The sequence below is a fragment of the Acytostelium subglobosum genome (assembly GCF_000787575.1).
Source record: "Acytostelium subglobosum LB1 DNA, scaffold: scaffold7, whole genome shotgun sequence".
Classification (NCBI taxonomy): Eukaryota; Evosea; class Eumycetozoa; order Acytosteliales; family Acytosteliaceae; genus Acytostelium; species Acytostelium subglobosum.
This window is the reverse complement of record NW_012236526.1, coordinates 196,504-208,934: the sequence shown is the minus strand read 5'-3', so window position 1 is coordinate 208,934 and position 12,431 is coordinate 196,504. Positions and strand designations below refer to the sequence as shown.

General features: G+C 43.5%; 6 protein-coding genes across 6 annotated transcripts; 4 read left to right on the top strand and 2 right to left on the bottom strand.

Moving 5' to 3' along the window:
* Nucleotides 1-457: 457 nt before the first annotated feature.
* On the bottom strand, nucleotides 458-1,320 carry SAMD00019534_039650 (hypothetical protein; the record flags this gene model as incomplete). Its single annotated transcript, XM_012900470.1, has 2 exons — nucleotides 458-521; nucleotides 674-1,320. The coding sequence occupies 2 exons, from the start codon at nucleotides 1,318-1,320 to the stop codon at nucleotides 458-460; spliced, it is 711 nt and encodes a 236-aa protein (XP_012755924.1).
* Nucleotides 971-1,303, top strand: SAMD00019534_039660 (hypothetical protein; the record flags this gene model as incomplete). The annotated part of the gene is made up of 1 exon (XM_012900471.1): nucleotides 971-1,303. A coding segment is annotated over one exon (333 nt), but the record flags the coding sequence as incomplete, so codon positions are not given.
* A 379-nt stretch (nucleotides 1,321-1,699) lies between the features above and the next one.
* Nucleotides 1,700-5,952, top strand: SAMD00019534_039640 (hypothetical protein; the record flags this gene model as incomplete). Its single annotated transcript, XM_012900469.1, has 7 exons — nucleotides 1,700-2,026; nucleotides 2,098-2,799; nucleotides 2,872-3,161; nucleotides 3,227-3,950; nucleotides 4,028-4,425; nucleotides 4,504-5,362; nucleotides 5,428-5,952. 7 exons carry the CDS (start codon nucleotides 1,700-1,702, stop codon nucleotides 5,950-5,952), a joined length of 3,825 nt encoding a protein of 1,274 aa, XP_012755923.1.
* A 1,615-nt stretch (nucleotides 5,953-7,567) lies between these two features.
* On the top strand, nucleotides 7,568-8,870 carry SAMD00019534_039630 (hypothetical protein; the record flags this gene model as incomplete). Its single annotated transcript, XM_012900468.1, has 3 exons — nucleotides 7,568-7,951; nucleotides 8,016-8,364; nucleotides 8,434-8,870. 3 exons carry the CDS (start codon nucleotides 7,568-7,570, stop codon nucleotides 8,868-8,870), a joined length of 1,170 nt encoding a protein of 389 aa, XP_012755922.1.
* A 192-nt stretch (nucleotides 8,871-9,062) lies between these two features.
* SAMD00019534_039620 (hypothetical protein) lies at nucleotides 9,063-10,426 on the bottom strand (the record flags this gene model as incomplete). Its single annotated transcript, XM_012900467.1, has 6 exons — nucleotides 9,063-9,437; nucleotides 9,511-9,657; nucleotides 9,740-9,900; nucleotides 9,971-10,060; nucleotides 10,122-10,179; nucleotides 10,259-10,426. 6 exons carry the CDS (start codon nucleotides 10,424-10,426, stop codon nucleotides 9,063-9,065), a joined length of 999 nt encoding a protein of 332 aa, XP_012755921.1.
* A 591-nt stretch (nucleotides 10,427-11,017) lies between these two features.
* SAMD00019534_039610 (hypothetical protein) lies at nucleotides 11,018-12,127 on the top strand (the record flags this gene model as incomplete). The annotated part of the gene is made up of 1 exon (XM_012900466.1): nucleotides 11,018-12,127. The coding sequence occupies one exon, from the start codon at nucleotides 11,018-11,020 to the stop codon at nucleotides 12,125-12,127; it is 1,110 nt and encodes a 369-aa protein (XP_012755920.1).
* Between the last annotated feature and the right edge of the window lie 304 nt (nucleotides 12,128-12,431).

Sequence of the window (12,431 nt, the reverse complement as noted above, 5' to 3'; positions counted from 1 at the left end):
TTTTGGTTTTCCTTTGGGAATGCAACTTCCAACAACTTCCAAAGCGGGCGTGTTCCAGCGCATGAGAATGGGAGTGAGTGGCGACCTTTACGAATGAATGAGTTCCACGGCGACTGGCAACACCACGCAACGTGTTAGTTGAGAGGTGCATCTCGATGCCCAGTCTACACAACCATTGAGACCATCTCTCTTTTTTCATTCATTCACTCTATCATTCATTCATTCAATCATCTAGATATATATCCTTTCAAACAAATAGACACAAAGTCAATCAAAAGGTTACAGCTACACATTACATAAAGAGATATATTCATATCATTCATTCATTCATTTAATACTTAATACATATATTATATATTAGATAGATAGAGATGGGAAAGAAAGATAGAGATAGAGATAGAGAGAAGGAATTTACGGAGAAGGACTTGCTAAGATTGGATAGTGAGTTGGAGGGATATCATTGCAACAGTAACAAAGATAAAGAATGTGGTAGAGCATAGGATAAAGGAGTTGTAAGAGGGCTAGAGGTGATATAATGGATGATGATGATGAGACTGAGCATGTTGACATGGAAGATAGTGACTCTGTATCAACTTCAAAAGGACATGGTTCAGACAATGACAACAACAACAATAACAAAAAGCACAACAACAACAAAGATAAAGATAAATACAAAGATAAAGACAATAATGATGATGATGACGATGACGATCGAGACAGAAAGAAGAGACAGAAGACGAGTACAACAACAACAAATGGCGGTGGATCACCAAAGAAGACTCGCAAGCCTCGAAAGAGACCGGATGGCATCAACATTGGAGTGTGGAGACCGGATGAGGAGGTGCGTCTGCAGGAGGCAATGAAGTTGTATGCCGATGACGATGATAAGATTGCCAGACTAGCCGAGCATGTCAAGACCAGGACCAGGGAACAGGTCAGGAAGCATATTATATATTCACAGAACAAGTCGTCCAAGCATACTAGTGGAGGAGGAGGTGGTGGCGGTGTATCTAGTGATTCAGAGGATGAAGATAGGTCAAGGTCAAGATCGAGGTCCAGGTCCAGGTCGAGGTCGAGGTCAAGATCAAGATCAAGATCGAGTTCTTCGAGTTCCAGGTCAAGGTCAAGTTCAAGATCAAGATCATTGTCAAGTTCAGACAGCGAAGTAGCAAAAAAGACAGTGAAGAAGGCTGGCCAGGCCAAGGCAAAGGCCAAGGTTGTGGAGGTGCCAAGGTCTCCATCACCCAAGCCAAAGGTACAACTCAAGGTTAAACTACCTTCCAAGCCATTAGCATCAGCCAAGTGAAGTGCCTCCAACATCCTTCCACTCACTCCACTCATCATTCATTCATTCAAACATTCAATCACATCTCCCTTGCAATAATAATTATAGTTATAATAAAGTATAGTTATAATTCCTCCCCATCATTGCACCATTTCATCGTTAATTAGATATGTTTGATTGCCCAGGGCACAGACTTTCAGATCACATTTTGATCAATGATTTAGGTTGTCGCGCGAGCGGATGGTGCGACTTGGGGGTTGTAGTGGTGCGAGGTGGTGAGGTGTGTGAGTGGATGTTGTTCTGTTCCCGAATGATTGAATGAATGAATCAATGATCATTCACATTAATTAATCAAATATATATAGTTATAACAAACATATATATATAGATATATATTAAGTTATATTACAAGCCATGTCATCTCGAATTGATAACAGTAGAGGTGATGGCAACAGTAGGAGTGATAATAGTAGAGGTGGTCTTGTCCCACCATCACAACAACATAGTCACTCACCTTCAAACTCTGGTTCATTGTCACCAATGAGAGGTCAAGGCAACAACAACTCTACAGGGGGATCATCGTCCACGACACCATTGTCCGTGCCCACCATCGACCTGATCGTCACGCCACTTGTCAAGAACCGCGTGGAGATCGACTTCACCACCAAAGCATCAAAGGAGGGTATCTTCTCAATGTGGACATCGACAGCTGACAAGAAGATCCTATATCCCGGCGACCTTGTAAGTCAACATCAATCAGTCCAACACGCACTCACTCACTCACACTCATTCACTCACTCTGCTTCATCAAGACGATAAAGTTGGAGATGACATCGGACATACCTGCTGGTACTGTAGCGACAAAGACAGCACTGTCTGCACCAGTCTCAACATCAAACGAAGACTTGTTACAGTTGTTTGAGAATATGCATCACTGCTTGTTCTACCCTCTCCTCGCCACAGGCTCTTACAGACGCGATGTAGTAAAGACACAGGATACATACTTTGTTCAGATGATTCGCGACAACCCATCACGCGTCAAGAAGATCCTGCAGAGTCTGAACGAGGTGTTTGCATTCTATCTCTCATTGGCACAGCGCGAGTCCGAGTCGGACCCCAAGGGCTTTGGTCTGCTGGCGCAGGCTCTGGAGCGCTTCATCGAGGACACGCTGACCAACCTGCGCGATGCCTCAGAGTACAGCTGCACGTACCTACAGCGACAGTTCAACAATCACCTGACGGAGCAGTTCAAGAAGGACAACTACAACGACAGCAAGGTATTCAATGACAGCACTCAGAAGTTTGGTCACATCCTTTCAATGGCGGTGGAGGCCGTTGAGACCGATGAGAAATCTGGCATTATTCGCCAGGCACTGCGTCTTGACGCCTATCAAGAGAAGATTGCATATCTTCGTGCCAAGGCATTGGCATCCAAAGAGTTCTTCAATCAACAAATGAAGTGTCGCAAGATGAACATCGAAAGCCATCCATTCTACGGCAGGGCATGCTTCAAGGTAAGTGGTCACATGTGATGGTCATTGATGGGTTCATGGACACACATACTAATACTTACTCAATCAATCCAGAATGATCCAAACTTCCAGAGTTGGCGCAAGTTTGAAGAGTCTACACTCACAAAGATAAGCTCGCAGAATCAGCCACAGGAGGACTACATGAAGTCGGTATGGGGTATCAAGAGCAAGGAGAAGGATTCGATTGGTGTGATCGCCATCAAGGTTGTACAGGCGAGAGATCTGATACAGAAGGAGGGCAACAGCAAACCAAGTCCATTCGTCGAGGTTGAATTTGGAGGTGAGAAGAAGAGGACCAAGAAAGCATCCGGATTGAATCCAGTGTTCAAGGAGCACTTCTGTTTGTAAGTTAATTTGGCGATGGTTGGTGACAGTGTTGGACGACTCACTCACTCAATCGATCAATCAGCCACATCACCAAGCTCAATATGAACTCGGCAGAGTTGGAGTTCAATCTATGGGACAACAGGGAGAAGGACCATTTCTTTGGAAAGTACAAGTTCACTGCAAAGGAGTTGATGCAGTTCCATAAACGCGAAGTCAGTTGGTATCCATTGCAGAAGAGATCATCGAGATCAAAGGTCAGTGGAGACATTAGATTGCAGTTCCACTACCTCCCATTCCCAGAGGTGACAGCGTCATACCCCAATCACACAGTATACTATCGTATACTACTCGAGCGATTGATGTCACAAGAGTTGGGCGTAGCATCCGCCGACCAATTATCAATAATCCCTGGCAGCAGCAGTGTGCAAACTACACCAACAAAGAAGAAGAGAGCGATCCTTGACGCGAGCAAGACATCCATGCTCTCGACACAGTCCACCATGTTGTTGAAGGAGTACGCCGATCGCTATGGTATACTGGATCAGACAACAAAGCTGGCAATGTTGGACTATCTGTCCAAGTTGATCATCCGTGACTCTTATCTCGAGTGTATTGTGGAGCTGCGAGGCATTCTCAAGCATGTTATCGAGATGAAGTTTAGCGAGATTGGACTGACCATTGCCGAAGAGGCCAGTCTTAAAGCCATAGTCGAGAACCTGGCCCTCACATTCAAGATGTGGCTTTCAAACTTCCACTCTGTCTTCCCTCTCAACACCCCTCCAGGATCACTTAGGATGTTGATCGATGTAAGTGTCAACGTGGCGTCCAAGTCCATGTCCACGCCATCTAACCTAACGCACGCACGCACACACGCGAACAATAGATATATTACATGTTTAGAAGCTCAGAGCTCTACACATTACCAGCCCTCCCTGACTTGATTAGGGAGTTGTACGAGAGACGATATCAGACGGCCGTGTCAATGGCCGATGCGATGATAAAGAAGCTGCCCAACCCAGCGGGCAAGGCGGCACTGTTGGTGCGCGTCTGTGACATACTGATGTTCAACATGGACATTGACCAGAAGCACTTTAGCAAGGACTTCCCAAGCGAATGTAACATATTAGTGATCTCAATAGAGGTCTACACCAGTCTGATCGCAATCGAAATCGACGACCTCACTGGCAAGGGCGCGAGTAATCCTCAGGAATTGGTCGAGTTCCTCGAACTCTACTTCAAGCTCAAAGAGACCATGAGCAAGTTCAGTGGAATCTTTCCAAAGTATGATCGGTAATCAATCATGGACTTCCATTCCACTCACACTAACATCACTCATCAATCAATCAATCAAACAAACAGGATGGTATTACTTCCAATTCCAATACTATTTAAACAATGTGTACTTCAATGGATACTGCACTCGGCAGGTCAGTTGAAGGACTTGGTCGATCGTCTGTGCGCCAACGAGAAGTGGGACCCAGTCAGCGATGATACACTTCACTCGGCATCAGTTGGAGAGTTGTTGGTTGGTTGCTACCACGCATTGGATGTGATCAAGAGTCTGCGATGGGAGGACCTGCAAAAGATGCATCATGCCGAGGGCCAGCACAGCCTGTTTGAGATATTCAGCAACTTCACCATGGTGCTCTCCGAGACCATCATCTACTACACCAACGTCATCAGGGATCTCAGTCTAAAGGCATGGGACACGGCTGCGGACGACATCTTCAAGCTGTCTGATCAGTACTCGCCCGAGCTCGTGCAGACCGTGCAGCGAGTGTCACTGCGCTTCAACAACATCCAGGCGTGTCTAGGCCACACCGAGGACCTGATCAGCGTGCTGCTCAGGATGATGGACAACTACAAACTTTCACCGTCCATCGTCAATGCCATGGCCAAGCATTCATACCAGGCCATCAATGGCAATGTGCGAAAGCTTGTCGATAGAATCTATGACCGTCTGGCACCGGTGCTCGTCAGCGAGGTGTATCGTATCGTCGACATTGACCCTGAGGACAAGTCCAAGAACGTTGTTGTCGACTTCTTCCACATGCTTGGCGAGAACCTTGACTTCAACACACAAGTCGAAGAGCCCATCTCTGTCCTACTCACTCCACTCCTTCACTATATCGCATCCAAGTTACAACTATTCTCCCAATACCTCTACTACCCCCTGACCAAGCAACTACTCAAGAGACTATGGGCTGGTATTATCAATGTATGTACTGCCGGCGGGACTATCTCAATCAATCACATGATCACTCACTCTCTCCATCTTCACAGATACTTGACGAGATGATATTTCCATCAAAGAAGCGTGACTTTGAATTGTCATTGAAGCAGTTGGACTTGATTGATGGAATGGTCAAGACATTTGGAGAGTTCTTCTTTGTGGACGGTGATGGTCTGAGCCAAAAGGCAATTGACAAGCAATCAGAGCGCTTCGTTGTAATATTGACGGCATATAGAGAGGCCGTGCGCAGTGGTGTGCGCGACTTTGATCCACTGGGTCTGAAGAACGCCCTCAAGAACATTAACTTTGCCATTTTGAAGCCTGACCTGACCTACCTCAAGAAGTTGAACATCAACCTCAAGGACCTGCCCAAGCAGCTGGACATCTTCTCGCTGATCAAGACTTCAATAGAGAAGCGACAGAAGGAGCGTGAGGAGCGTGCTGCTCAGAACAAGAACAGGCCACGACGTGCAACATTGGCCATGAACAGGCTCACCTCTTTACTTCAAATCAAGCGTTACAATCAACAACCAGCAGCTACAGATAATGGCAATGGTAGTAGCACTTCTTCTTAAAGGCCAGTCAGTGGAAGGCAATAAAGGGGCCGTGCTCCTTCGGCACTATCGCTACAACAACATCATCATTATAAGATTGCCTGATTGCCAAGACAGACTGGCATCGTTCAATGGCCACCAAGATGGACTGATGGACGGGTGGATAGATGCCTGTTCCGCAGGTGTCCTTTGGCAGATGGAGGATGTGATCACAACGTGATCCCTCATTGCCAATTTTAACATCAACACACACTCATAACCACAAGATCCGCGCACCTTTGTTGTGAAGAATGTAGTCACTCAGATTGATTGATCAACCCACACACACACGCACTTCTCTTTGTGTTGTGATGAACTGACACCCATAGTCCATGGGAAAGGGTGTCGAATTCAAACAGGTGTTTGATTGATTGGTTGATGGTAGGTTGTTGGTGAGGGTGTGGTGAGGATAGGCAATGAACTTGCGTCGATAATTAAACAGGAGATGAGGCGAGAGTACAGTGAGATTAGCACTGGGCTGAGAAATCCATGTTGATCCAATGCTATTAATATATGTGATTGTAATCAGAAAGTACAATCTGATATAACCTTAAGTGTTGATTGTATCAGTATTATTATTAATATTGTTGTTGTCTAACGTACGAATCCTAAACCATCAATTCTCCAATCTTATAATTCCATCATCATCTTCAAACATTATTATTATTATCTTCTTGTACCATACTTTTGTAATATTATCAAATAACAAATAATAATAATAATGACACAATTAATTAAACTATTATTAATCATTATCACCTTGACAATTATTATCACCTCGGCTGAGGAAGTGTCTTGGAAACAAACTGCTACCAATCAGTACAGTTACTTTAATCCTTTGAATTGGAACTTGGATAGAGTTCCAACAAACAATGATGACGTTGTTATTACAAAGAATAACACATTTGTATCACTTAGTAATGGATTCTCATTTATTAAATCATTGAGCTTCAACTCCAACCTCAATGGAACAATGGTCATTAGCAACACTGGTAGTCTTTCAACACTTCAATCAATCATTGGAAACAATGCCAATCTCTTTATTGACTCCACATTGAATACACCTGCCTTCTCCTCCAACATCTCGACCCAACTCACCTCAAAGTTACAAATGTCATCTGGTGTCATCAATTGTAACAACTTAGTATCTGATGGTGGATCAATATCACTACGTAAGTACTTCACATATATTTATGGAACGAATCCATATTAATTGTATTATATTTCTAGATAAGGGAAGACATGTAATCAACTCCAACTTCATATCTATGATAAATAGTAAACTTAACCAAGTCAGTGGAGCTACCAGCCAAGTTAAGAATGTGGCAAGGATACGCTCATCATCCTTCAATTCCAATGGAGGTACTCTTGATCTTTGGAACAATGGATTGACCTCAACTATTCATACTTCAAATCTAACCTTTAACAAAGCCACCTTGAAGACTCATTCATATTATCTAATGGTATGCAAATCATATTAATTGATAGTTTCATCCACCATATTAACCTCATAATACAATCAAAGGACCAAGCCAACCTGAATATAGTCAGTTCAAGAATGTCATTCAGCACACTTAGTTTTGTCCAAGATGCATCCATGATTGCTAGGAGATCAACAGTCTCTTTCAATGGAACTCTACATACTATTAGTCCTAAGGGAATATCCTTTGTTGACTTTTGTCAGATTGATAGCGCTACCAACTCCAACATTGTTGCCTCTTTCAACAGTTCACTCTACTTTGAGAACACCATATTCAACATGAAGGGTTCAGTAGTAGTACGTGACTTTGCCAAAGTAATATTCTCTGGCCTTATCCTTCCAGTTAGAAGATTGACAATCAAACTCTACGATCATTCCACAATCCACTATCGCTTCAAGTCTCCATGGGATTCCATGCCCTCCAAGTTAGCCGCAGACCTTAACGATGGCATCCCATCCGACACTCCAGCTGCCAATGAACCAATATCCTTTGAACTGAATGTAAATCTATCAAAGATGATGTTGCCTTTCCCTCATATACTAATGAGACAATCAATACATTTAGGGTAACTCCAACTTTCAAGTTGAGGGACATACACTTAAGGATGTTAGCATTGTTAATACTGCCAATGGATCAATTACAATGAAGAGTGTAGAGTTGGTCAACAGTACTATATCAAGTACGACTCCAATCAAGACTTCAAACAATGTTCATCTAAATGGTGCCTCCATCGTTGGTCACATAAATAATGATGGTAGTCTATCCGGTGTTGGTCAGATCTCTGGAACTGTTTCCAACAATGGTAACATTGGTTCAGTGTCACAAGTCACCAAGCTGACAATCAATGGAAAGGTCATGTCATCACCAGATAGTACAATCAACATGGTCATCAATCCAGATGAGGCCTCACATAGTATGTACTTCTTACTTCCACATCTACATCATCCCAAGGTCATTAACTAACACCAATGCCATTCTATAGTTACTATCACTGATTCATGGGATGCCCAGGGTACTATTCAAGTCAGAGTCAATGGTAATGTCACTGGTGATGCCGAGGGAAAGGAGTTTACATTGTTCAGTGTGGGACAGAACAGTCCTGGACTGGGCTCTGCAAAGGTCAGTGTTGTGTTTGACAGTGATAAGCCAAGTAATCGCTACACCATCCATCAATCAAGTGATGGACTTCAGCTATCTATGAGAGTATACCAAAATGATCAAGTAATGATGTCACCCATGTACCTTGGTATTGCAATCGCCGGTGCCTCAGTCCTTGTTTTATCCATTGCTGGTGTCTCCATCTACTTGATCAAGAGACGTAGGAATAGAGCTGTCTCCTCCGACATCGTACTAGTTGTTCCTCCATCAGCGGTTGCCATCAATGTTGTTGAGGAGGTATCATCTGTCAACACGCCTTGATTGATCGATTAAACCATGTATTATGTACAATTCTCTCGTTGAATCACCATGTTTGTGATCAACTAACTATTTCCAATTACAACCTGTGGCGTTGAGGACAAGGTCGATACACTCTTTCCTCGTATCTCAATGTTTGATGACTTTGTTTGAATGCACCTATATCTTACATTCTGGATTCATCGTATCAAGGTGTTAGATCTGGAATGTAATGGTTCCAACATATGTAATGCTTACCAGTTGACCTGTAGACAGATGTATATCTTTGACAAAGGGATCGGCAACAGCGATTAGATCACCTTTCTTGATGGCGTTGGATGTTATGTTGTATATTGAGATGACCATCAGTTGTGAGTTGCGATCGGAACACACGGCAATACGGGGCACTGACTCTGATGGTGAAACCACCTTCTTCACCTTGGCAATAAAGTATGCTCCCTTGTTCAATCCAGTCTGCAGTGTATCCATTGACATACAGGTTCTATCATTATGTATACTATGACTGAATATCGGGCTATAATTGATAAAGTTCTTCACTGTTGGCTTCTTCATATTGTTGGTCTTCTTGGTCTGTTGTTTGTCCCAACGTAAGTCAGTGAATGATCATTACATTCATGGCGAGTTCAAGTTGTTTCCAACCTACCTTGGTGAGTACATCATCTATTTGTTTGATGTTTGATTGTATCTCTTGGATGTACTTTTGTGGTGCGTCCCAGTTGCCATTCTCCAACTCCAATGCCTTGTTGAATCCATCCAATGCCAGTTGATAATCTTCACGGTACTTGTATATCTATATCAATGAGGGAATGATGGATGGATGGATGGATGAGTATGACTAGATCCAGAATGCCCAATGGTCCTTGATCACATACTATTGCCCTGTTATAATATAGATCAGGGTTCTTCTTGGAGACTCCTTGCTGCTTCTTGTGTTGCTCAAGTGAGCAATGATAGGCCTTCAGTGCACTGTCCAATTGTGTATCATCCGATGCATCCATGAAGAATAGACTAAGATATGCATTGCCAAGTACGTCTGTTTTGGAAATGGAATGATGAGTCCAATGTGATTGATCGATCAATCAAAGTATGATCAGATATCTTACACCATGATTCATTGTCCTTGAAGTCAACTGACACTGCATCTTTGGCCAGCTTGACACTCTTCTCAATGTTTGTTCTCTTCCTAAGTATGTCTATTAAGTTGTGAGTGAGTGAGTGATAGGGATCGTTGCCTGTCCATGGTCATATACTTACTATCCTCATTGATCTGTCTATATACAATTGATAGCTTGCGAAGCGAAACAATGTTCTTCTACATTATATTGATTGATTGATTGAATGATTGAATGAATGAGTTGAGAACAAGACACAGGAGGACCAGTCTTACCTACACTATTCCTTTCCAAACATTGTGAGAAGCATCTCATGGCCAAGCTCAAACAGTTCTTCTTCCAGTAGCACTCGCCCAACTCATTCCAAGCATCTTCCAATGTATGATCCAATCTCAATGCTCTTGACAAATAGTTCTCAGCCTTCTCAAGTGTATCACTACTGGGCATACCATTAGTCAATGGTGATGACCAACTATAAAGCTTTCCATAAAGGTATGTCAACAATGCCTTGGTCTTTAGAGGGTATTCATCAACTTGATATGTGATGAGGTGTTAGGGAACACTCAATCAATCAATCAATCATCCACATACTACATACTATTAACATCAATAATTATATCATTCAGTTGTTGAATGAATGATTCTATTGTGTCTTTATCAAGTATCTGATCTTGATTGTTATCAAGTTGTGCTGTGGCTGCAGCAGAGTCCAATGATTGTGACAGTGTAGTCAACTTCAATTCCAAACTATTATCATTATTATTAGTAGTCAATCGACTACTACTGCTACGATGATCTGTATCCATATATATATCTCTTTTATGTACAACTAACTAATCATATCATGTCCTGCAAAGGGTGTCAATGTCGATTGATCTCGACTCTTCATTCAAAATTGATCGGAAATGAATCAATGTGGTTGAACAACAACCTTCAAGCCACTACCTTGATGGATACCAAGTGACACTAAAGACTCTTATAATGTTGTAGTTTGATAAACATTCATTTGAGACCAATACATATACATATCATATAATAATGAATAGTAATAATACATTGATATTATTGTTGTTGACTGTTGTTGTAGCAGTTGCTATATCTGCTGCTGCGTATGACATTGACGATTCGAGACGCTTAACAATGCGTCACTCACTGGATGACTCTGATACATCAACTTTCAAGTTGGTACAGATAACAGATATACATTATGGAGAGGGCGAGAATACACTTTGGGGACCAATGCAAGATGTCAACTCTACACGTGTGATGAAGACTATCTTGGAGCTGGAGAAGCCTGACTTTGTGCTGTTCAGTGGTGACCTGATCACTGGCAACAACATCGTCAACAACGCCACCGACTATTGGAAGGAGGCACTTGGAGTGGTCCTGGAGATGGGCATCCCCTGGGCCATCACCTTTGGCAACCACGACGATCTGGCCACCGGATACAACGACACTCGCGTCGACTTGCTCAACTATGACATCTCGCTGGGAAGTTACTCAATGTTTGGTCCAGAGGACGTGCCAGGCATCACCAACTACTACCTGCCCATCTATGACAAGTGGTCCAATGACATCGAGGTCGTCATCTGGGTGTTGGACTCGGGCGATGGAGCATGTCCCCCACCCGTCTACCCACCCGGCCCCGCACCATGGTGCAACACGTACATCACCGAGCAGCAAGTGGCCTGGTACGAAGAGACGGCCAAGGCACTGTACATCAACGACTCGACTGAGCTGCCATTCGCCGCTGCATTCTTCCACATCCCCATCCAAGAGTACATGAACGTTTGGAACGAGGAGGTGTGCTACGGCTGGAACAACGACTCGATCGCCTGTCAGCCACAGAACGGTGGCCTCTTTGACGCGTTCAAATCAATTGGTGATGTCCAGTTCATGTCGGTCGGCCACAACCATGGCAACGACTTTTGTGGCACCTACGAGGGCATTGACATGTGCTTTGGACGTCACAGTGGCTATGGAGGATATGGTACGTGGGAGCGTGGAGCACGTATCCTAGAGATCAATCGTATCAAAGGTCAACCAGTGACCCACAAGACATGGCTCACAATGGAGACTGGTCAACGTATCTACACACAACCAACTCATCAACCAGACCCTGCCAATCCTCAGACTCAGTGCACATAAAGGTCCAATGTCCAAGGACTCGCGAGACTTGATTGCTGCTAAGGTTAGCTTGGGTTCTGCAGGGTTCAACGGGTGTTGTGGGTGGATTCTTCAAATATTTGTTTTGGAATCCAAGGTCCGACCCGTGATGACCCTTTGCAACCTCCAACATAGTAATAGCGACCAATTAATACATATATATAATACAACATCTGATGTCTGAGGAGCTAACCCAGTTAATAGTCACCAGAGTTAAGCAAGCAGGTGTCAAATGCTTCTTCTGCGGTACTGAGTTGGATATCTGGGTCTTGGGCAAACACCTGCC